Raw genomic sequence first — 26,703 nt, 5'->3', positions numbered from 1 at the left:
TTTATTTTTCGACTTGCCGTTTGTATGATTTGATAGATGTTTATGTATTAATTCAAAGATACTATGTGTTTGTTGAAGTGGGAAAGATAAGCTGGAAGCATGTGTTGGCCTTAATTGTTGTGGGGGTTGCTAGCATTTTTTTGTCAAAAACGCTTGTTTCCAGTCATTTTATTGAGCGTATGTTCCAGGTGATTCGTAAGGGTGAGATAATGCGTAATATCTAGGGCTAGGATTTTTATGAATTAAGAACCGATTGAATATACTGTATAAAAATGAATTTATGCCCTAAAATCTTAAAATATGCCAAAAAACCTAAAAAGATGCCTTTATAAATAGGCTGACCACATTCCCTTGAGTGCTAATTGTGGAAAATGGTGCCAAAGGCACACAAATATTCCCAATTCTTGCTAACGTCACCGAAAAATCTCCAATCATTAAGCCCGCAAAAATTAAGGGAAATTGTCGGTTATTACTAATATCGTCGAAAAATTGACAGTTGTGGGAAATGAAGCTCATTCTATATCGCCATATTTCCAACAATAGGAGTTGGGTGGGAAATGACTGTAATGTAAATAAACTCTAAATGTAACTCTAATTATTGGGCGATCGATAGTATACACCTTACCGCCGGGGTGGCGTAGTGGTAAGGTGCTCGTCTTTCATTAAATTAATGTTGCCGTCATGGTCCATGGGTTCGAATCCAGCCAAAAGACCATCAGAAAAGTTCTTTATCAATCCTGGTGCGACCAGAATCGCGCCTTCATTTCCCCACCCAACTCCAATTGTTGGAAATTGCTATATGGCGATACATGACTGGAGTTGGTGTTCGCTAAAATAGTAACCATCTTGTATATAAACGGCGTGGTAGTCTACTTCGGCTGACCTTTTCTCCGATTCAACTTCCAATGTGTTTATTTGAGCAGTAAAAACCCTTCCAATTAATAAAAACGACAGAAGAAACCCGTAGATAACTAACTAAAAAGGTAGTAAATTGGCATAGCGATACGACTGGAATTGGTGTATGATCTAGACTAGAGGTAACATCAAGGAAAGCTGTCTCAGGCCAATCGTTTGCTGTCAAATCTGAAGTTAGATGACATTCGGTATTGATCAACCTCATCAAAACAAGGCTGAAAGCAAAATCTCCTCCGAATACAGACGATAAATAAGATACTATCGATATAAACCGAATTTTAAACAATAAAAAAAAGAAAAGCGTAAGTAAATTAACTCACCGGTCTCCTGGTATCTGGAAGCGTTATCCACAATGGGAAAATGATAGGAGCGAGAAGAATGTAATTGGCTCTCTTATGCCACGTGTCTGGCCAAGAGATATCTAGAGGCTTGTCTGGTTCATCTTCTTCTAGAGGGTCTGAAGGCTGCAAATGGACAAAAGATTCCAATAATCAAAAATTGGTGGATTAATTTCACAAAACTATCGATCATTTATTTATACCTGGGGTGCACAACCTTTTCGGTCCGCGGGCCAGATAAGCAATGATTCCACTGCTCGCGGGTCAGAAACTTGAATATGTAAAGTGACCTGCGTTTTACGGTTCATTCTCGTAGTTTTTGGGTCATCCCACTTTTTCATAATGCCACCAATGTCCCCATATGTACATTGTTCAACATCAAAAGTTTATTTTCATGACATAAATTACACCTTTGGCAATTTATTTTTGGCTGTAATTGGCAACTTTATTTGCCTTCAACAATTCTTTGGACGGAAGTTGGTGGCTTTACTTGCCTTTGACAATTTTTCGCTCTAATTTTTGACTTGCCTTTGACAATTTTTTTCGCTCTAATTGCAACTTCACTAGCCTTTGACAATTTTTTATGATGTAATTGGCGACTTTACTTGCCTTTGACAATTTTTTATGATGTAATTTTATGATGTAACTTTACTTGCCTTTGACAATTAATTTTGGCTGTGATTGGCGACTTGACTTGCCTGTGAAAATTTCTTGGCTGTGATTGGCAACTTGACTTGCCTGTGAAAATTTCTTGGCTGTAATTGGCAACTTTGCTTAAATTTGACAGTTTTTTTGGCAATAATTTGGTGACAACCAGTATGGATCGCTATTTCCCGTATTTTTATGAAGGAAATCAGTCAGCCCAGAGGCATTTATCGTGTTGTGTGTGCATTGATACTTTTCTACCCGAACACCTCTTGGCTGGCCGCATTAAGCCCGATGGCCGGAGGTTGTGCATCCCTGACATATTTTGGTAGGATAACGAGTTTCATCGTCACCTGAGGGGTAGGGGCATCTTTCGGTGTCACGACGATGTTCTGATTCGAATTCATCGTTTGAGATTTCGATTCGGGCATTACTATATTGACATTGGTTGAGGAATCGCAGTTCTCCTGTTGTTGCTCGCAGTTGGCCGACTCGGGTCTCATCACGGTTCCATCACCGGGATCGCTCCTGATACTTCGTGTCATGAAACTTGCAGTGGAGTTATTGGCTGTCTGTGAGTTCGAGAAAGAAAGAGATAGAAAAAGGCCTAAACCAAGTGAAAAATATCAAGAATACAGCGTATATTTTAGAGAAATCGACAAATTTCTATCAAAAGTACCGACTAGGGTTTTCAATATCTTTTTCTGTGGCTGCATCCTTAGTATCAGAAAGCTGCGCGCAGAGCTCCACAATGTCATATTCAAATAGAGACAATGTTAAAAAATCCAATTACTGAGTAATTTTAAAAATTTGAATTTTTTTTTCTGGCGCTTCCCGGGTTGGGAGGCGACCCGGTCCAGGGTTTCTCATATTTCAACGCCCCCATTGTGGATCTTTTATAAATAAGTTTCTTTTCCTATAGGAGACCCAATGTTAATAATATCAATGTTCAAGAAAACCCTAGAGATAATTGCATATGCTAGGAAATAATATCAATTTTTTTTTCAGAGGAAATTGCAACATCCTGTATCATGAGGCCTCAAAAATATATATACGCGCGTTCTAGGGAACCCTGAAATTCATATCCACGTTTCAAGGAAAAGAACCTTGCCATTAATATTCATGTTTCAAGGAAAAGAACCTTGCCATTAATATTCATGTTTCAAGGAACCTTGCCATTAATATTCATGTTTCAAGGAACCTTGCCATTAATATTCATGTTTCAAGGAAACTTGCCATTAATATTCATGTTTCAAGGAAACTTGACATTAATATTCATGTTTCAAAGAGACTTGACATCAATATCCATATTTTAGGGAACGAAAGTAATATCCATGAGTTAGGGAACAATGAAATTTAGATCCATGTGCTAGGAAACACTAAAATCCATGTGTGTTGGGAAACCATGAAATTAATGTCCATGTTTTAGTAAACCATGAAATTAATGTCCATGTTTTAGTAAACCATGAAATTAATATCCATGTTTTAGTAAACCATGAAATTAATGTCCATGTTTTAGTAAACCATGAAATTAATGTCCGTGTTTTAGTAAACCATGAAATTAATGTCCATGTTTTAGTAAACCCCAAAATTAGTATCCATGCTGTATTAGGGAACCCTCGGAAAAATATTAATGTTTCCACAGAACTCTCCTTGAATGTTTATCCATGCTTTAGAACAACGTTTCTCTAATTTTTTTGGTTCAAACCCACCTCCGCCCGTCTTATTTAGGGCCCAGGTTTAGAAACACTGTTATAAAGAGCTATTGAATATGCAATATTATTGTTACAGGATACCCACTAGTGTGGGAATCTTTGAAGAACACTGGTTTTGAGAAAGTAATCTGCGGACCCCCAGGGACTAGCAAAAGGTGTCTTAGAAATCCGTGGAAAAAGCTCAGGGGGCCTCTTTGGTATCCTCGTTGTTTGACCAAGGGTCCACGGGTAAGTGTAAATTAGAAAGATAGTACAGTAATACCTCTTGTATAATACTTTTATTATACAAGGGAGAAATTATTATTCAGCCGTAAAAGAGGGATGACCGCATCTGGGGGGGGGGGGTGTCCGTTAAGAGGGGGTTTTACTGTATTTTGGTGCACTACTATAACTATTTGTTACTGATGTTTATTAGCTACTTGCGATGTGTCAGTGAGGGATTATACAGATGCAAAATTTAATCGAAATACGTAACTCTCGGAAATAATCGTAAATTCGGTATCAAAATTATACTTAAGGTAATGATAATGGATAATGATGATGTTTTACCCAAATTACCCGGACGTTGTTGGCGGATTCCACCGGCGGCATCTGGTCTTCGTCGGACGACGCGTTGAGGTCAGAGTTGCCACCGGGCACGAGGTGCCCACTGTCCATCATCGAAGGGTGGTTCTGAGCGCCGTGCGTCGTACAAGACGGGCAGTCCGAGCATGCCGGACATGAGGCACTGTTTGGGACGCCGCCCGGTTTCGCCGGCATCTGTTTTATGCCCGGTGCTCCGTTCACTTTCTGGGAATCCAGGAGGACTTTCAGGGATGCCATTGCGTGGAGTTGGTTCGCTTTGTCATCGACTTTACCTGCCGTCAAATATACATTCAAGACAATCACTATTTCCATCTCCAAAAAATGAATTTAGACATACAGGGTGTCCCATATGTTAAAAAAACTGTTTAAAAATTCATGAAAATTGATGGGATTGGTATATTTGAATGCAGTTTGCGAAAAAGTTACTTTTACGGAGGAGGAATTTTTTTTTGATACAGAAATAGAATTTAGTTCAAGTTTTCGTCGATAGAGAGCACTTTACGAAATTCCTGCAGGACTGACTGGACCCGAACTGTTTTTTTTCTTTAGTCTCCTCTGTGTCTGTAACGTTCGTAAAGCTTAAAACCAGTGATTCGCTGCTGAGGTAAAACAACTTCACCAATAGTGATTTATCCGTCAATGTCAATATTACGGTAAATGTGATAAATCGGCTATTAAGCATAATCACCAATCGTCTCAGTGAGTTCTAAAAATTTATCACACTTTTACCAGTTTTATACTATGCCCAAGTAACGTTGGTAAATTTGATAAATACTCAAAAATGTTCACTTTTACCGGGGATTATGCACGATAACCAAGGGTCGATAGATTTGATAGACGCTATAGGAATTATGGGTGATGATAATTTGATAAAATTATACGTAATATAGGATACGATCGTAAAAAAAAAGGACGTTATTGTATCAAGGTCTGATTGTAGAATTCGTCAAATGGGGGGTTAAACATATCGAGGTCCGACTGTAGAATTCGTTAAGTAGGAGTTTGTTATATCGAGGTCTAATTGAATGCTCACAAAAAATTGTATAAATTCGTTAAATCAAAGACTTTGTTAAATGAGAGATCGTTAGATCGGGGTATGTTCATGAAATTTTTTAAGTAAAATATCATCATATCGGGTGCGATAGTAAAATTTGTAAATGAGGGTTCGTTTTATATCGGTGTACGATCGTGAAATTTGCAAAAGAAGAGATCGTTGTATCGAGATTCGACTTAGGCTCTCATACTATATACACTCATGTCCATAAATTGAGGATAATGCCAGCTCCGGCAAATAAAGGTTCAGAAACAAAACAAACGTTACTTATTCATAAAGCCCATTTATTAAACAAAAGATAAAGAACAAAAACGATGGTGTATGTATGATACCATTCATAAAAACTACGATTTTTGCTCCCTGGAGCAATTGTAAAAAATATGTCCTTTACAAAAACTTACTATTACATGGTTGGTATGATGGTTAATACATTGCATGCCTCCCATGCAATAAAATACAGTCCGTACAACGCCTAGGCATGCTGAGTACACCCTGCATTTTATAGGACTCCGATTTACAAATTTTCAGTGATTTGCTTTCGTGCAGCGCTCTTTATCGACAGAAATTTAAACTATTTGTTTTCTGTATGGAAAAAAAAAATTACCTTCGTGAAAGTAACTTTTTTCGCAAATTGGACTCAAATATATAAATTTTTATAAATCTTAAAAATTATTTACGAATTTATATAAGATGGATTGAATATTAAACTAAATGTTTTTCTACATAAATTAAATTGCGGTAATGATATTCCTGGGCGAGCAGAATTTTCTTTGGCATTTAGCGATCGGGCTTTAGTCGGCCTCTACACAACGATCCCAAGTGTATCTATAGTCCGATTTCTGTAATTGTTAGGGTCCTCACAGCTAAACCATAACTATGAATGGACATAGTTATCCCAAAAAGATACGACAATGACTATACGATCATGATGATCGATATTTATATAAGGATATATATAATATATATAACTGCCGGCGAAAGCCCGAAATTCAGACATTGGCCGGAATGAATGGGCAGACCAGTTCACGAACTGACCTATTTCGGGCTTTGGCAGTAACATGTATTAACCTTAATTTTTCTGGCTGGGGAACGGAATGAGTCATTCAGCGTTCCATGTTTACACAAAACAAACACAACGATTGAATTTTAATCGTTGCTTGGAAATGTAAAACACGTCAGACGGGAACAAGAACTTTATTATTATTATTATTATTACAATTTTTCCAACTGTCCGTTATAATAGGGTCCGTTGTAATGACGTCCTACTGTACTTAAGCTGATGTCATAACACGAAACATATTTCGCGCAATGTCTCAAATACTTTTTGAGGAAACCGGGAAATCTTTTAAATTCTCGGGAACTTACGACTTTTCTCGGAAACAAAAGTAATTTAAATTCGTGGTTTTTACTTAACGTTTATTCTAGGTCGAGAAAAGAACATCCAAATACATTTCTTCTTTGTGTTTCCACCGAGAAAGTCTTTATTAAAGCCCATGGGGTGATCCCGTCTAATTCTCAAGACATTATCATTATGAGAGAGGGACTTTCTTTCCTAAAATCTTACGATATTTGTTCTTCTCTTTCAGACGCTATTTTTATGAATTTATAAATCTCACAACTGCCGCCACATTTTTCTTTCTCATTAAAATTTTCTCCATGATTTAAACATATGAGTTTCTATTTTTAAAAGGAAGGGGGAAAAAAATGAAGCTTTTTAATATTATATTCCGTCCCTTTTTCATTCTTGAATATGGAAGTTTTCTCTGATTCACATTCTTAACTCTTAACTCATGCTAATGGCTATTCGACGGACTTGAGTTTCGCTTAGAACTTGGGGAAAAGAAATATAATATTTATTTATAAAGGGGGGGGGGGATAAATCAATATAACGCCTTGCTTTTGTGAAAATTCAAAAACCATGGTGAATAAATTTATATTTTCGATTGGGAATATATAATTAATATCCAGCAATATTTTTTCAAACAATTTCCTATGAGAAATTGATGTACGTCCAAAGTGCCGGGAATATATTTAATATCTAGATGATTACTGAATAATAACTGAAAAATAATAATTTAACTTACAAATACAAATACCACGCCACAACAGGCAAATTGCCCAACGAGGTGGCTGACTTAAGAACATCATGGATCCCCGAGCCATTTTTTGGAGGCCCTACCTACTACTGCTACACCACACATGCACCCCCCCCACGTCACCCCCCCGCCGCCCCCGCGGAACCCCCAACGAATCGGTACATGCGGGAATGTGCGTGTACGTGTAGTGAAACCTGACGTGAAGTTTTTTGTTTCTCTGTAATGCTTGTTATGTGTAGTGCTGCCATCTGCCACCAGTTTTTATAACTATGAGTGAAGTGTTATGATTGAATGATTTATCGTTGTAGGTCTGTTGCTTTCTGTGGCGAGACTTTTTAATGGGGAGATCGGCTCGCATTTGCGCCTTGAATTTGGGAACCACAGAAAACCAACTTCAGCCGACCACCACTGTGGGGTTCGAACCCGGATCCTCGCGTCGCGAGTCCGTCACTATAATCACTCGACCACCACAGCGGCAATTACATCAGTTAAGGGGTCTTTTACCTTTTAACATGGTAAAAACTTTCTTACACAGAAAAATGACAAAATCATTTATCCAATGATTTATTTTAATCAATTATACCACATGCATTTGATAATGTATGCTATCCTATGTGACAGAACAAAATTTTAGATATCTCTAATACCAAATGCTTTACAAGTTTTAAAAAAAAAAAAACCATTAAAAAACAGATTTTGAGCATGATAAAATAGTATGACATCAATAAGATTGAATAAATTTTGATTCAAAATAAAGGATTCAGCTGATAAAATGACAGAAAAGATTTGAGATCAAAATGAATAAATACTGATATTATAACAAAAATTAAATGTTTAAAATATTAAAAAATTTGATTTTACATAAGATTGAGTTCAACAAAATTTCCATATTCTTCATCGTTTTATGTGTGTGTGTGAATTGAACAGTTTTCTCCATTTTAAATTAATTTTCTTTTTCAATTACATACATTTCGTGCAATTTTATCATGTCGCAAGCTGTTTTTATTGCATTTTTTGAAAATTTGTAAAAAAATAAGTATTAAAGATATTTAAAATTTTGTACTGGCATTAGATATGAAAATTTGAAATGAATCAATGGATATATAAATAATATTTTTAATGATATTTCTACATAAAAAAGTGTTTTTACCATGTTAAAGGGTAGGAGACCCTTTAATAGGTACTATTAAAGTTACCTGTGATAATTTGGGATGTGGCTCTAATCCGGTTTAAATTTAGATGTAGTGATAATTTTATGACTATCAGTGGCAATTTTGACGTAGTCCTAATCTGTAATGATTTTAAACGCTGTTGCAATCTTTGCTACTGTCAAATGGGATGATTTTGTCCAGTTTTGAAAAAAAAAAATGTTTCCTGGGGATGTTAAACTTATTTGGTTAATCGTTTGTGGCGCTGCAGTCGGCGGTATCGCCAATAAGCCAGTTTTTCGACGAAATTCAATATCAAGAAAAAATTGAAGACCCCTAACTTTCATTTCTGTAGGTTTTTGAAGTGAGCCCATCAGTTATTATTATAAATTATATTTAGTACATGTAATGAAGATTTTAAAGATTGAAACGAAGATTTTGGTTCCGCACCTTACCAGAAGAGTTTTATTTGAGTGGAAAATGTCAACCCAATTCCCATAGCATTCAATATATCAGATTTCACGTATTTTATGAAGCTATTACTCGCTTCGAGTCCTACGTTCTCCTTCGTTCTCTTCCAATTTTTTTTTCTAGAAAGCTTACACACATCCTTATAATAACAGATGAATTTTTTAATGCATATAATTTACCTAATTTAAATTTCACGCGTAATTTTCTAATTGATCGTAATATTTCTTGGACCCGCTTTAAGGAAAAAGTCATACACTGAAGTGCCAAAAGTCATGGGATACCTCTTAGTATTGCTGCACTTCGCCGAGTAAAAGAAGGTCCCACACGATATTAAGAGGTACCCCATGACTTTTGGCACTTCAGTGTAATTAAGTTATATGTTTCAAAAATAAAATTTCATTGCATTTTGCTTTGTTGTTATCTTTGTTGCCATTTTCGCTCTCTTGACAACCCGTGTTGGTCACATTCCCCAAAATCCCCTCCCATCTATGTTATATACACAAATCAGGTGGTGGGAAAATACCGGGTGATTTTGCCCACGCTGTTCTTAGTTTTTCATAAAAAGGGAGACCCCATTAAAAGAAAAACTACATAAATCATATCTACGAACCACGAGCCTACAACCAATAGTACGGGGTGATTATAAAAAAACTGTCCCGACATATGGGGCCCCTAACTATCATACCATTCACAGAAACTGAATGAAATTTTGGCATAAGGTATTTTGATGTATGCGCTCAAGAATGATATGGAAAACAACAGTGTCACTCTAACAGTTACGGTTACAGTGAGAAAATTTCGAAAATATCAAATGGCAACACCAAGTTTTTTGTATTGGAATGTGATCTCCATTGTGAAAAACCCTAAATAGCGTTCGAACGGCAACTGTAGCATGATAATTACCCGCGGTAGATAGGCTAAAAGTGAGGACAACCAATAAGGACAGAGAAGCAGCATAAAATACAGCATTTTATTGTGTTTCACAAATTTTCCACATGACCTTGTGGAGGACTAATCAGGCTGGGATCTCAAACGGTGTGACGAATGAAACGAACATTAATGCTCTGGTAAAGTCACGGCAAAGTCCTTTTCACTTTTTCCTTGCCTAGCTCCGGGGATTTTCGTGCTACAGGTGCCATTCCAACGCTATTTAGTGTTTTTCAGTATGGAGATCGCATTCCAATACAAAAAACTTGGTGTTGCCATTTGATATTTTCGAAATTTTCTCACTGTAACCGTAACTGTTAGAGTGACACTGTTGTTTTCCATATCATTCTTGAGCGCATACATCAAAATACCTTATGCCAAAATTTCATTCAGTTTCTGTGAATGGTATGATAGTTAGGGAGGGGTCCATATGTCGGGATAGTTTTTTTATAATCACCCTGTATTTTCGATTCTCAATCAATGGGTCGAATGAAATATTTTAATTTCAATATAAAAATTTGGCAGATTCATCCCAGTTGACGGTACTCATACACAGGGGGTGGCTCTTTGGTCGTCCTACCCATGCTACAGCATGGGGCACCGATCTAAGAGGGGTGTAAAATCAAAGTTGAAAGGGCAGGAAAAAAGCTTTGTAGATCAAAAGAAAAAGTGGTCAGGGGCGTCAAAAAAATGAGTCTAGCTTGAGTAGGTATTTTTTTTATTGAGCCACCCCTACTCATGCGCATTTCCGGCAAAACTCATTCGGTAGTAAATTGCTAATGGCGGTAGACGGAGTTTTACTCGGTTAGAAAGAGAGATTACTAGACACCATAGGATAGGATAGGAGTCTTAAAAATTTTTCGAGTCGTGAGCACTGCTCATTCAAGAAAAGTTCTTGAATGCAATGGTTCGATTAGGGTGCCGGTCAAGATCTCGCATGCATGAAATCAGCACTCTTACACCCTTCAGTGAGCACCCTATCACTTTCAGACGCAGGTGCCACAAATGTGTCGGTTGCTTTTTTTTTCGCTTTATAGAAATTATTTCTTTCAACCTCAGGGAGTTGTCTTGATTTGAAGGATTATGAAAATTTCGAGTTAGAAATGTGGTGAATATGAACTTTAGGGGCTTTAATAAGAGGGCAGCACTTGAACCTGGGGGGAGTTTAAGATGACTTCCAGTAAATAATGATTCCAAAAAAATCGTGATTTATTACAAAAAATTTAACAATAAATCTCTATAAAAAATTATCTGTGTAGACGGATATACCCTGTACCTTCTTTGCTGAAAAAAACTTGAAGGAAGTGAATTATTTCTTCACGAAAAACATGAAAATCTGAAGAAAAAAATTGCTGACATTTATGTTTCTTATGAATATTTGAGCATCAAAAATGCAAAAACATCTTGAAAATTACAAAAAAATGAATGCCCGGATCTGAAAGGGATATACCATAATCAGGAGCATTTTTTTGAATGCAATGGTTTGATCAGGGTGCCAATATGGAACTCACGAGCACGAAATAAGCACTCTTAGATACTTCAGCGAGAACCCAATACCTAGAATAACTTAGAATTGAGAAGCATTTGAATATTGACTCTCTTTCGACTGATTCAATCATCCAAATTTCATTATGTTATTACGGGCGTGCCATCGATATCGTAATGAAAAATTAATTACCATTAGAAACATTCAGAACTCGAATAATAAATATTAAAATTTGTATCCTGAAAAATAATGAGAAAAACTAATAGTTAATTCAAATGACGAGTCCTCACCATCATGTAAAGGATCAATAGTATGGATCATTAGCTGTAATAACCCGGATCGAAACTTTGTTCCCGCATGGAGCATCGGAGTGCTCATCTTTCTCTTAGTCATCTAGAAAAAACAAACACAAATTTATTATTAAAATTTTACTGCAATGTGAAAGTACGAAAAAGAAAACAACAACAACATATTCACTCTCGTGGAAGTGATTAAAGGAAAAGCAGGCATTATTGTTAATAATTAACTAACATTGTTAAAGATTCACAGCCCGATAAAACACGGAGGAACTGTGAGATCAATATTTTATTTTTCGTTTCGGGAGTTGTTTATTTACGATGATTTCAGTACTAGAAGAGGAAATAATTTCGATAATATACAGGTCATAAAGACTGAAGAAACAAAATTTATTGACCTCTCGTTAAAGGGAAAAATGAGAATTTTCAATTAAATTTTGACGCTTCGGAGAAATATTTTGTTCTTGAATTTCTTATTACTTCTGATGTTTGTTAGGCTGTTAATGCGACTGAGAAAAAAGCCTTAACCCATAAATTTTATGTCCAACCGATCGATTTATTGATCGGTATCTTTTTAATGATGAAAATACAGGGTGTCCAAAAATGAACTGATTTTTTCTGACAGCAAACAAACGGTGATGGTTATTAAAGTTATTTTTCTTCAGGAGATCAATGCTCGACTTTCAGCTTTTAAGTAAGCTTCCACGTGTTATTACATACACAATGTCTCCGACGTATGGCGCTGTATGTGTCTAAAAGCAAACAATCTCTACCAGTGGTGAGTGGGCCATAAATGGCCCCCGGAGTCATTTGATGTGGGCCTGTGAAATGAAACCCAATTTTTGAAAAATAACAAAGCTGCACTCTTTTCAGACCACTTAAGCGATCCACGTTGTAGTTCTGCATATCTCGCGCGGGGGGTGGGGGGGGGCGTGACACATTCCCGCATCACTTAAATAGCGTGCGGCACATTTATAGATCTCACAGATCGCTCAAGTTGTCCACTGTAAATTTCCAGATCACTTTCGTGACCTGTGGCACAGTTCCAGAACACTGAAGTTGCCCGTGGCAGATATTGAGATCACTCAAGTGACCCGCGACGATTCCAGAGCATTTAAATGTCTCGCGGTGCATTATCAGTTCACTTGAGTTTACCCGCGGCACAGTTGCAGAGAAATTAATATATCTATTGCTTTCGTATCTCGTGTGGTTTCCGGGAAATATAGCGGTCACTTCGAGAACATTGTGATTTGATTTCCAAAAAATCTGTAATGATTGACAGCTGTCGTCACCTGTCGATGACGTATAGCGTGGACACGGGAAAGCCTAATAAAGAGTTCCTGATCTCACATTTTCATGAAGTTATACAAGAATTTTTCTCGTTTTTGTTAAATTAGTTTTCAAGAGTTTTTCATTAGTTTTAAAGTTTTTTTTATTTTATCAAAAAGAAATTAGTGAACAAGAATTTCGTTTACCCCCCCCCCCCCGAGAAATTAGTACACAGCAATTTCGGCTGTTTTCTCTTTCATGAAATTAGTAAACAAAAATTTTTTTCTCTTTTATTTATTTATTTATACAATATTGTTGTCCCTGTGGCCTATACAAGAGGATGCGATTGAAAATGACAAAGATATTGTTTGATATTGGACAAGAAACTAGCGATAGTGGGGGATTCGACAATAGAGCTTGGAGATTGTTCCATTCACCAATGGTATGAGGAAAGAAGCTATATTCAAAGCAGTCAGTGGAAGCAAAAATAGGTTTTATTTTAAGGGAATGGTCGAGTCTTCTAGAGATATAGGATGGTTTGGCTAAGATTGCCAGAAGTATCCATGCTGAATTGGCTTTGGAAAAATTTATATAACAATGTTAATCGAGATAATAGAATAGAAATATTTACTAATACAAAAAAAATATATATATATATATTTTTTTACTTTTACAATACGTGTTTAATTTTTGTGCATAGAGATATCTATCATAAATATCTATATTTTCAACAATTTTCATGAACACTAATCAAAATTTGAAGAGATAATACTACGAACAAGATGTATTTTTAGTTTTAATTTTAAATATTTTCAAAATATTTTTTTGATGTTTTAAAAATCCAATTATTGTGCGTGCACACGATCATAAATTACTAATGTTTTTTTGTTTTTGTTTATGATAATAGAACAATAATGAAGGTTGCTTGAAAAATAGAAATATAGTATTACAAATTATTCGACCTTCTGGAAGGACAAGTAGTCCCTTGAGGGTCACAGAGTGGGTGTATATGTATGTCCATTTGTCCATTTTTGTTTATTTTTGTTTATTTATTATGTATTTTGTTTTGTCATCTGTCTTTCTTATGTATTTTGTAACGTGTTCTGTTTTGTCCAATTAAAAAAAAAAAAAAAAAAATAAAAAAAAAATAAAAAAAATAAATAAATATATATATATATATATATATATATATTAGACGAAGAGTAGAGAGGGGGAGGATATGAAGTTCGTTTTTCAGTTCAGACACGGAAACGAAAGATGACCAGCAGTCGTGAGCAAGTCGGGTGGATTTATTTTGGATTGATTCGAGTTTGTCTATATTACTGGAGGTGTAGGGGTCCCAGATTTCAGTGGCGTAGGAAAGAACGGGGGAGATATAAGTTTGGTAACAGAGTAGTCTGATATCCCGAGGGGAGTGTTTAAGGTTGGGCGGAGGAAGATAAGTTTGTTAAGTAACTTGTGGAAAACGTGGTCAACACATATTTGTTCGAACGTAGGTCGGCTGAGATTATGACACCGAGGTATTTGATTTGAGAAATTTGGGGATAACGTTAAATTATTGATGGAGTACGAGTATTCAAGAGGAAGTAATTTACGGGTAACTTTCATGTGAACCGTTTTTGAGATAATGATTGCCATTTGTCATAAAGAACCCAAGTCTGCGATGGAAGCCAGGTTATGTTGGAAAAGTTCTTGATCAGATTCATGGTGAATGATACGGTAAAGTACACAATCATCAGCAAATTATCTAGTGGTGGAATTAGTAAACAAGAATTTTGCTTTTTCTTTCTTTCTTGAAATGAGTAGGGAAAAAATTCGTGTTTTTTGTCATGAAATTAGAATACAAGAATTTTATGTTTTCCTTCCTTCCATCTAAATTATTAAATTATTATACAGGGATTTTGTGCTTTTTTTCTTCCATGGAATTAGTATAGAAAAATTTTGGGTTTCTATGTTATCCGAAATTAATGGCAAAAAACTTGTGTTTCTTTCATAAAATAAGTAAACAATAATTTCGTGTTGTATCTTCTTTGCAGATTTTAGTTTCCCATATTCACTAATTACATCACATTTATCAAATCATATACAGCATTATTTCACTTCAAAAACTCCATTAAATGAATACTTTCGTAAAATTATCTTTTTACACAATTTTCACTTTTACTTTTCCATATATTTCTGGATTAAGTTTGATAAATCAATTTGTCATCATTTCATAATTTTTCCCCGTTATAACGAGATTAGTTTAAAGCGGCAAACCTATTTTTTTTTGATAATACACAATTCTTATTGGCAATAAATACGAAATTCTCTTTTGAACGTAATTCCACCACTGGTCACGGACGGCCTTGCGACTTCCACTAAGAAAACCCTAAAAAAAAAGCCACAAACTAAAACTTATTATGCCTAACCATGCACCAAATTACAGTATATAACTACATTATTAAAAAACTTAAGATTTCTTTGACGTAAATTGCTTTTATTCATTTCTTTTTTTTATTGTGAACGTTCAGAAGAAAAAAAGTGTGGTCAATCCCAAAGAAAACGTATTATCGCGTTTCACGTCCGTAATATGACATACGATCGTTTTTTGCTATGTTTGACTTTTCAATGAATTCCACCCATTTTTTTCTCTCTCTCTCCTTTTCTCCTCCGGACCAACCTTGACCGCAAACTAGATGTTAAACTCAACACGAAAGACAGAAAATGGCACCACCCATTACTCTATTTACGGCGTGTTATCGACCGGTCAAAAAAATCTATACATCAAATTTGCGAAAATGAGGGCTTGATTCGACTTCACATGTAGCTTTCATCAAAAGTCGTCTCCCTCGAACATTTTCATCCCGTGGTCACACGGATCGTGCTTAATATAATTATTGGTTATGGATATCATGGCTCTTAAGGTATTTGTAACTAATACAAATGACATCACACACAAAGGAGACAAAAAACTACCTTGAATCAATATTGACAACAATATTACCACAAACACGACATTTTTTCGGGCCGAATTACTCATATATTTTATTACATTCATGATGAATATTATCTGACTGAAAAATATCCTTCTCAGTAAAAAACAACACGAGTTTCTGTATAAATAAAAATTAGCTATGAATAAAAATAATTTCTTGAATAAAAAGTTTATTTGAATAAAAATAGCTTCTGAATAAACAAAGAAGATAATATGTACTGTATTATATATTTATTTTATATTAAAGTAATTTTCAATTAAATTACTTTTGGATTAGAGTTCTTGTAAAATATTTTTTGAAATAAAATTTTAAAATTAATTTCTGAATACATCGATCATGATAAAAAATAATTTCCAAAGAGATTTAGTTTTTATAAATTTAGAATTGTATTTGAATGAAAATAATTTCCGAACAAAGAAAAAATATTTCTAATTAAAATATATTTTTAAACAAAAATAATTTTTGAATAAACAAAATATATTTTTTATCAAAATACTTTTAAATTAAACAATTTTCAATTAAACAGTTTTTTTAATAAGAATTTATGTAAATTATTTTTGGAATAAAAATAATTTCCGTACAAATAAAAATTAAATTGGAAAAAATATATAATTTCTAAAAAGAGAGATTAATTTTGTATGAAATAATTGCTATACAAAAGATACTTCACATCAAAATATTTTCTGAACTAACAAAAGATGTTTTATATCAAAATAATTTTCATATAAACTATTTTTTCAATAAAAATAATTTTCTGAGTTAACAAATCTATATTTTGAACAAAAATAAATTCTAAACAGATTATTTTTGCATCAAAATAATTGTTAATAATGCATATTATGTATAATGTTGATGTGTATATTTTTCATGTATTATATTGTACTTTTTTTAAATAATTCAGAAATTATTTTTGAATTAAAAACAATTTGTAAATAATGTATCTATGTAATTTTACAGATAATATATTGTATTTTCGAATAATTCAGAAATTACTTTTGAATAAAAACAATTTCCGAACAAATAAAAGATATTTTTCTTAAAAATTATTTCTAAATCAACAAAAAATATTTTTGAGTGAATATATCAAGTCATTTAATAAGATATTGATTTTTTTAAACTAATTTATACAATTTAATTCATCATAATGTGAGATAACAACAGATTTGATTATTATTTTCAACCCTTGAGCGGCACAGAAGAAATCCTCAAACCCCTTTCAAAAATTTCTATCTTTTTTTAATGAAGTAGGCTGTTTTGCGAATTTCAACAAAGTGAAAAGTATTCCGTATGCGAAATAAACTCTAAAAATTATCTGGGCTTGTCAATGCTAAAATACAAGGCTTTTAAGGAGGCGAGATATTTCGCCTTTATAGCGAAAATCTCGTTTTAACGAACACTTTTCTAATCCCCCAGATAAGTTTACACAGGAACAATGCAAAAACCTTGAATTCCTTTATAACGAAATTTCGTTTTAACGATGTGATTTCTACGGTGTCTTGGAGTTCGTTATGACGGGATTCGACTGCAATGCGTCTGATAGCTGTACAGAAATAACGCAAAACAGGCCTCCAATAAAAAGAAGTTATTGCGGGTTATGGTGCTTCTCACAGATGTACGCCGATGGATGAGCACACCAATCCATTTTTGACTGCGCTCTTACAATTCGTGACCAAATAGCGCAATGTTATTATATATGGTGACTGGCTACTTAAATAACACATTTTCGAAGTCTCAAAAACTTGGTCACCAATTTAGCATGTTTTTCTTTGTAATTAATGTAAATTTCCAATTAATTAACTTTCTAATTTATGTTAATTGTCTGATTAATTGTCTTAGTTTAATCAAAATAATTAATAATTATAATTTTCGAAAACCTCATGTACCTTGTGACAGAAAAAAATTGGTAAAAAATTATTATTATTATTATTTTTTAAAATTTATTTCTGTTCATGGTCAAGAAAATTAAGGAATAAAATTTCTGAAAAATCATAAAATATCAAATTTCTTTGTAAAAAAATTTCACAAAATACTATTACACTCTTTAGACCATTCAATTCCAAGAAATTTTCATAAATTTCATACAAAAATTTTAAAGAAAAGCATTTGGAAATTTTCCTTTTTAAACGAAAAACGTTGCCTAAATGTTTGCTAATAAGCAAAGATATTTATTGTTCGCACGCAGCAGCTATCCTACGTTTCAGACTTTAATTCCATTATAAACTTGAAAATTTTTTGAAGAGCTGTCTTGACTGTCCTTCTACAAGAATGACAGTTGTGACACTCTACTCAACTGAATTTCACGATCACAGTAGACGTGAATCCTGTGTTAAAATTCAATAAAGGTCAACTCCATGTTTAGGTTTACAGGCTGGTCTGTGCAGCATACGTACAAGCACTTTTCCTGGTTCGAGTTCTAAACTTTTTACATGGGAATGATAATATTATACGACATCGGACCTCATCAGGATGCAACGGTATTTTGTTACAACTGCCCCTCGTGTTAATAGGAAAGCCCCCAGTGAATTTGGCTTCTTAGCAGAACTCATAAGGTATACAAAAACCGCAAATGAACAAACATCCAGAGGCCTTCTTCATTGCGGGCAGGGGGCTATAAAGTGCGAGCCGTACCAGTGAAGTGCCGAAAAAACTTCTGGACCGCAAAGGGTTAATATAGCTGGAATCAACCTGCGCTTATAACACTAGCGTCAAAGACTTTAAAACGTGGTTATGAAAGTGTTGAACCATTTCACAAACTCACTTGCGTATCTTCCATACTATCAGTCGATTGATTCGCGCTTACTGGCTCGTCCTCCATCAAAGCGACTAATTCTTGATCGGTTTCACTGCCGTCTTCGGAGCACTAACATGATTCATTTCAAATATTAATTTAAAACATCTTCGAAAATGAGAGAAAATTTTGAGAATAGGAAGAGCAAAAGTTTTTTTCAGAATGTTACAAGAGATTTTTTTTCGAAAAAAGGACATTTTTTTTAGGAAATCTTTTTGAAGTATTACAAGAAAAATTTTGAGAATATTAAGCAATTTTTTTACATATTGGGACAACTTTTTTTTTATATTGGGAATTTTTTTTAATATTCGGAGAAATTTATTTTTTAATATTAAAAGAATTTTTTTTAAATATCAAAAGAAACTTTTTAAAAGTGTTAAGAATTTGTTTTTTTTTAATATTAAGAGATTAAGAGAAACTAAGATTAAGAGAAGATTAAGAGACTGTTAGGAGAAACTTTTTCTTAAATATCAAGTGAAACTTTTTTGGGAATATTGAGAATTTTTTTTGAATGTCAAGAGAATTTTTTTTTTTGAATGTCAAGAGAAAAAAATCTTTTACAAATATTAGTAAAATTGCTTTTTTTAAATATTAATAGAAAATATTTTTTAAATATTAATAGAAAATATTTTTTAAATATTAATAGAAAATATTTTTTAAATATTAATAGAAAATATTTTTTAAATATTAATAGAAAATATTTTTTAAATATTAATAGAAAATATTTTTTAAATATTTGGAGAACATTTTTATGATAATGTTAAGGAAATGTTTATATAATAAGAAAAACTTCTTGAGAATGTGAAGAAATCTCTATTTCAAATATTAAGAACAAAATTTTAGAATGTTAAAACATTTTTTAAAGATTTTTTTAATATTTTAAAATTTTTCGCAAAAAAAAACTAAGAATTTTTTTAATACTAAGAAAATTTTAAGGGAAAAAAATTCAAAATTCTAAAAAAAAAAAATCTAAATTTAAACCACTCGTATAATAGAATGAGAGATTTGGTTACGTATAGATTTTGGATTGTTTCTTAGTATTTTCTTCGGAAATTAATGTCAGTAAATTGTCGATGGAATGTTTCGAATTATTTTGATATTACACATCGACAAATCATTTAACATGGTATACAGAATTTGAACTTTATTGATGATTTATCAATAAAGGGGAATAAAGATAAATTTATCAATAAAATATTATTTGTCATCATACTTAACCGATATTAATATAAATAGGCCAAAATGCATAGATATAGCTGTGTACCTGCAAGCTATTAACGGAGTAATTGCGATATGGACAACTGATCTCATATCAGGATGTCGTGAGAATTTAGGATGTCTTCAGATCATATGTCTTGGCCAGAGGTGCCAAGAGATATTTTTGGCAAATTTTTTTTAAGTGTTGATTATATATATATATATAGAGAGAGAGATTAGCCATTTCAAAACTATATAATGCTGCGCTTTGAATTTTTGCGAGAAGGCCAAGAATGTGCTACGACCTATCGGATGTCTCACTATAGATATTTCACCGAGATAATCTGTCCCAACTATGCTAAAAATTAAAAGATAGTGGAGATAGCCGATATACATCCAACTCATACTGTTGTAAGCTATTAGAAATGCGTAAGGAGGCTTATGGACGCGCTGATAAAAATACATAGTATGAGTCGACTTATGAATTGTAATAAGAAGAGATTCTCTACTTAATTCCTAGAAATGCCTAAAAAAGGCGTGCGTGTATCTACGAATACGAAGGAAGCTTTGGGAATTTTGGAAAGGAGGTTTGTGTGGGATGGGTACTAAACTGTACATTGTATAATATTTTATCACGTGTATATATAGTTTATAATTTTTATTAATTGCATTTTTTATTGGGTTGCTGTATTTTTGAAATATATTTTTTTTTATGGACATCTTCTTCTCAGCCAGCTCGTTGGGCATTTTGCCTGTTGTGGCGTTGTATTTGTATTTGTATAAAAATGCACAGGAAATGTCAGCTGAAAGAATTAGTACGAACGGATGCGCTACGTATTCTTGGAGAAGCCTAGATGACGTGCGTGATATCTCAAATGTGAAGAAAAAGCTTTTTGAAATCTTGGAAAATTGCGTGGGAGACTTGCGTGTTGATAGAAATGCAAAAATAGCACGTGTGCTAATGTAAATTCAGAAAACCTTGTGTAATAATATAACTGCACAGGAAATTTGAGCAAACCCTGGCAACTCTGAGCCATAACAAATTTTCTACATTATTTTACTACTCACTCATTTTTTTTTTATACATTGCTGATTATTTTCCCATGGTACATAAAATTAAAAAAACATTCCACTGACTAATGCTGGGCCCCATCCGCCTGGGCCTCCGTGGGGAAAATGTTTTTAGCACGTGGGTAATTGTGTTAAGGATCATTCGGCTTTGAATTTGTTTTCGGCATGCTAACAGTTGCTGGGCCTCTTCCTCCTCCATAGAAATGTGTTTTTGGCACGTGGAAGTTTGTTAGGAACTCTCTGTTCCTTCTAGTTCGAATTTGTTTTCGGCACGATTGCAATTGCTGGGCTCCCTCCGTCTCCGTAGGAAATTGTTGTTTTTTTTTTGGTACGTAGACAAGTTAGTGACCCTCGGTCCTTTCGACTTTGGATTCGTTTTCGGTACGCTAACAGTTGTTGGCCCCTTCCATCTCCGCGGAAGAAATGTTTTCGGAACGTGAAAATTTGTTTAGAACCCTCCATCCCCTCGACTTTGAATTTGTTTTCGGCATGATGTGAAACATTATAAAACACATCTCTCTCTCTCTCTATCACACACACATACACACAGTGCTGTTTTCTTCCAATGAACTTCATAAAAAAACTATACAGTATAAAATCACACACGAAGTTATAAATCTCGGCCAAAACTAATTTCATTGTAAATTAAATAATCATCGATCAATTTGCTATTACAATGAATTTTGTGAGTGATATAGAGCATTTACTCTTAAAAAATATTAGTTTTGTCTTACACCTGCTCAATAATGTATTCACTAAAACATAACATAGAAAACTATTGGTTGCTTTATAATGTTCGTATCAGTGAATTTGGACAATAGAAACCATATATATACATATATAGGCTTCTTTTTTGGATGTAACACGGAACATTGGATCATCACGATCGCTATTTATTGCTATAGCCTTGGGGTAACGCATCGCCCCGGCAATGTAACGCATTCGAAACAAACGCTATATGTACAGCCCATAAATGTAATAAATGCTACGGCAATAAACGAGATAACAAAAAAAGAATTTCACGCCATTTTGGGGGGGCTGCGAAGAAATAGAATCACGGTTAGAGGCAGAATAACAGAAAAAGAAAATACACACACACACAGTATAAATCCGAATAACTACGGCCATTACTCTAGCTACGGGAATCGTATTGAAGAGGTTATTTTGGCTATTCGCCAACTTGATACCGAAAGAGCAGCTGATGGGTTGAGCTATAAATACTGAATGAGAGTTCGATCCATGGGAAAAGATATTTTTCAAAAAACGAGCCTTTTTTTCCCCCTTTTATATGTGTGTGTGAGATCCCAGGAGAGAGAATTAGTAACCTTTCAGATTGAATCGGTACCGAAATCTCGCTTGTATGGACGTATGTGATAAAGAGAGGTCATCGTAGGCCATTGACCTTAACACCATTGGCGACATGGAAACTAAGAAAAAAAAAAACTTGGTGTAAAAATCATCGAATGGAAAAAAAACTTGTCCTTACTTCTTACAAAAAGTTTATTTTATGAGCCTAAATGCTCAAAGGTGATTAGTTAATACAGGGTGACTCACAAAGCGCTCCCTGGTTTTAAAATGAAATAGCTGTGAGACGGTGATCGATAGAAGAATGAAACAAATGGCGCGTTTATTTTGAAAGCCGTAAAAATCTGTTTCCGAATTAACTAATTTTCGTAATTAGTTACAAATGGTGCCGACAGGTGGCGATGTCGGCGGCGGTTCGAATCCCAGCGTCGCCACAGTGGTGTTCGACTGAAGTTGGTTTTCCGTGGCTCCCAACTTCGAGGTGCATATGCGACCTAATCTCCCGGTTTTAAAAAGCCTCGCCGCAGAGAGCAACAGGCCTACAACGGTACAATCATTCAATCATTGCACTTCACTCATAGTTAGAAAAATTGATGGAGGATGGCAATACTGCATAAGACAAGCATTAAAAACAGAAACAAGCTTTATAACATGTACATTCCGGCTTGTACAAATTCGTTACAAATTTCGTAAAGGAATGAATGTGTATGAAATACATGTACGGTTAAGTAGTACAGAGTCCGAGAAATAGGCCTTAAACCAGGCCTATCGCGTTTTTTTTTTTTTTTGCTGTGACCCGCAAATCATTTTTAGAAAATAGCTATTTTTTATAATTTATCAAAATAATAATAATTAATAATATAATTACTATTAGAATTATTAAAATTAATTGTAATTACGGGGAACCTGGAGTCAAAACAGTTTTTGAAGCCTACGATTTTTTATTCGGTATCCAAATGGTATAGGCTCACATAATTACAGAATCTATAAAAAGGCTAAAACACCTTAATGAAAGAAATAATTTTAGAATTGATTGAGGGAAAATAATTTCATGATTGATGAAAATTTATGAATAATGAAAAAATAGTTATAGAGAATCACTGAAATAAATAATTGTGGAACTACTGATAGAAATTTTCAGAATTACTGAAAATAATTCCAGAATTGTCAAGAGTGATTTCAGAATTGCTAAAAGCAATAATTCATGAAATAATTCAACAATTTTTGAAAGAAATAATTTCATAATTAGAAAAAATGAGCAAAACTAGTAAAACATAATTTCAAAATTATCGCGAGAATTAAGAAATTTAAATTTAAATATTTTTTTAAAAATCTTAAATTTTTAAATTATCGAAATTTAAGATTTAGTAAAAGAAATAAGTGACTAAAAAAGTAATTAATTAATTAGTTGAAGTTATTTGTGCAAATAAATAAAAATTCAAATTCAATGAAATAAATTCAGAGTAAAAAAAAAAAAGTGTTCAATAAATTCGGGGAACCTGGTACAAAAACCGTGGATATCACGGTATGGCTGAGTGGCCCCGCGGGCTCCGTGGGAAGTTTAAATTAGCTCGCAATGTCTGAAAGGTTGAAGACCACTGCCATAAACTGTCATTTGCAAGCAGCCATTGCAATCACATCACAATCGAATTGAAATGTGAAGAATCTTTCAGAGCACAGAGATGACGCAAACGTTTCTAACTGAAAGGTACGTTTCCGTTTTGGAAACATTTGCGGCATGGGTTCGAGGGTGGATGGGCACTTCGTGGTTCATGCAAGATATGGGGGGGGAGCAACCACAACGGTTTTTTGCTTTTCTTGAAGAACTCTTCGGGAATAGAGTCACTGCACTGAACTATTCCAAATTTTTGGAAACAGGCATGAATCGGCCTCCATTCTCACACCCTATCTTTATCCAGTGACAAGTTTCTGTGGAGTGAATGGAAGGGCACCGTTATCCATATCAATCCTGCAAGAATAGACGAGGTTTAAGATTTGATCTGTGAGGCATGTGCATCCATTTCCGTTGAGAGGGTGACTGAAAATTTCCGTTCTTCGTTTGTGCCATCTCTGTGAAAGTGCATATTTTGAATCTTTTGTGATGTGATTGCAACAACTACTTGCAAAGGACATATTATAGCCGGTCTCTAGGACTACGTACTGCGATTTTACGGGCCACCTTCCGGCAGCATTTGTAACTGATTTTGTATCTTTATCAGATTTTTTACGGCTTTAAAAATGAACGTATCATTTGTTTTATTCTTTTACCTATCGCCGTTTCCAAGTTATTTCATTTTAAAATCAGGGAGTCTTTTGTGGGACACCCTGTACAAATACGACGAAAGATTTTCAGTCATTCAGATTACACACGTGATGCGTTGCCCGATTGTGTAGTACACTCGACGCTCGTTATTACGACCACACGTTACAGCGACTGTTCCATTACAACGACTGGTAGGATAAGTCCCAAATATGTTTATAGAACGACTATCTTATACGTATTTTTTGACGTAACGACCTCCCCAATATAACGCCTGTTATATCGAATGACGACTGTAATACAATTGGAAAGACACTTTGGATGGGATATTGATTTATAACCGTCAGGATATTAATCAAGTTGCGTGAGATTCGAAGATTGAATCGTAGTAAGATGTAATATGATACAAAGACTGAGTCGTAGCCAGTTAATGGCCGTGGGTTTCAAAGACTTCATAGCAAAACCACAAGGGCATGGGATTCAAAATGTTTCACAGCAAGATGGTGACCAAAGACAGCCACAGTAAAATGAACACCGTAAAGAAATTCTGGGTCTTCTCTTGTTATTTGTTTCTGTCGTTGATATGTTCTTTATTGTTTTAGCATCACGCAACAGATATCTTCATTTTTCCCACAATAGAGAGAGACATATATTTTGAAAACTGTCACTACCTGATGATCAGCCATGGGAATTTAATAGCAAATTCATAACAAGATGATGACCACATGGAACTAAGACTGGGTCATAGCAATGCCATGACCAAAGAATTTATAAACTGAGAGCCGAAGAAGTAATGTGCAGAGGATTCAAAGACACGGCAAAAAAATGGCAGAATGATGAGCATTAAAACACTGAGTCCATAGCAAGATGATGGCTATGGAACTCTCGAAATTAAGATTACCTATCGAAACTATCAAGCTTGTCAAAGCAAGAAAATGAAAACATCAAGTTTCGAAACCACCAAACGAGTCATAGCAACATGATGTTTTGAATCAAGTTTTGAAACCAGCAAACTAACTAATCATAGCAGGAGAATGACAATAAAGTTTAGAAACTAGCAAACTAGTCATAGCGAGATGATGAGTATCTCGGCCTGTGAGATACACACATGTTACTAAGTAGCACGAAAGTGTCATGCTTTCGTACTGCTTAGTAGCATGTGTATCAGGGGCCTAAAGTTTAGAAACTAGTTAGTCATAGCAAAGTGATGAATAGAAACTCCGAGACTAAGTCATAATAAGATGACTAGTCCATAAATGGAGCCGAGGAAACAATGAGCGCGGGATTCAAATACTCGCCCAGTGCAGCTTGATGATAGGATCATAATTAGTATGTTCGTGAATCGTTTTGTTACAGCCATTATATCTTGATAACATTTGGTTTTTATGAGGAGATATCTGTCTGAGAGGAAACGAAATCACACATGGTGCGACGAATCGATCGACGATCAGTAACACAACGATTGATGATGATGATGATATTGACTGTATTAACCATTAGATTTGATAATATATGGGGCAGTAGTACTTTAGGTGTTGCACGAACACGCAGCCGATAAATAAATCGTGTGAACATTTTTATTTACCAATATCTAAGCAGAAATGGGTGGGGATTTGATTAGAGAGCGATGTCTGTTTCTAAATCTCTAAACCAAGGGTGCACTGCACAACCTTTGCAGTCCGCGGGCCAGATATGCGGTATTTCTGCCACTTGCGGGCCAAAAACGTAAGCGTAAAATATATATACTTATATATAAAATATATACTTATATATTATATATAAAATATATACTTATATATTATATATAAAATATATATACATATATATATATATATATATACATATATATAACTTTTAAGGGAATAGAATTTTCGAAATCACGAATTAAGATTATTTTCATGACTTATAAATTACATTATGATAACTATGACTATCATAATTAGCTATGGTCAAACAAAAAAATTAGCACGTATTTGTCAAACATCTTCGTTTTTTTAAATGAATTACATTTTTATCCATTGCGACTTGCATTTCTCGTCATTGGCGATTTTTCAGCAATTTTAACGATAGTTGCCAGCTTTTTTAGCGTTTGAAATTTTTTTTTTTGGCTAGCATTGGCAACTTTACTTGCCTTTGACAACTCTGGTCAACGTTATTTG

The 26,703-nt window shown here is 34.2% G+C and overlaps 1 protein-coding gene across 2 annotated transcripts in view; it reads right to left on the bottom strand.

Annotated features, from left to right (window-relative positions):
* The window catches only part of LOC149088013 (sodium/potassium/calcium exchanger 2-like), an 87,809-nt gene that overhangs the window by 21,086 nt on the left and 40,020 nt on the right, over nucleotides 1-26,703 (bottom strand). Inside the window, exons 3-6 of one of the 2 annotated variants that reach the window (XM_089243722.1) lie at nucleotides 11,671-11,773; nucleotides 4,163-4,470; nucleotides 2,252-2,470; nucleotides 1,236-1,379 (exon numbers count right to left, since the gene is read on the bottom strand). In XM_089243722.1, the coding sequence (XP_089099848.1) occupies nucleotides 1,236-1,379; nucleotides 2,252-2,470; nucleotides 4,163-4,470; nucleotides 11,671-11,773 (774 nt within the window). The remainder of the gene's footprint in view (nucleotides 1-1,235; nucleotides 1,380-2,251; nucleotides 2,471-4,162; nucleotides 4,471-11,670; nucleotides 11,774-26,703) is intronic. The other variant, XM_089243730.1, reaches the window with a different exon arrangement.

Source organism: Pholcus phalangioides, unplaced genomic scaffold (assembly GCF_987345545.1).
Source record: "Pholcus phalangioides strain wild (caught in Gottingen) unplaced genomic scaffold, Ppha-v1.0 ptg000003l_1, whole genome shotgun sequence".
NCBI lineage: Eukaryota > Metazoa > Arthropoda > Arachnida > Araneae > Pholcidae > Pholcus > Pholcus phalangioides.
Note: the sequence above shows the minus strand (reverse complement) of the source record. Positions and strands in the feature narration are given on the sequence as shown.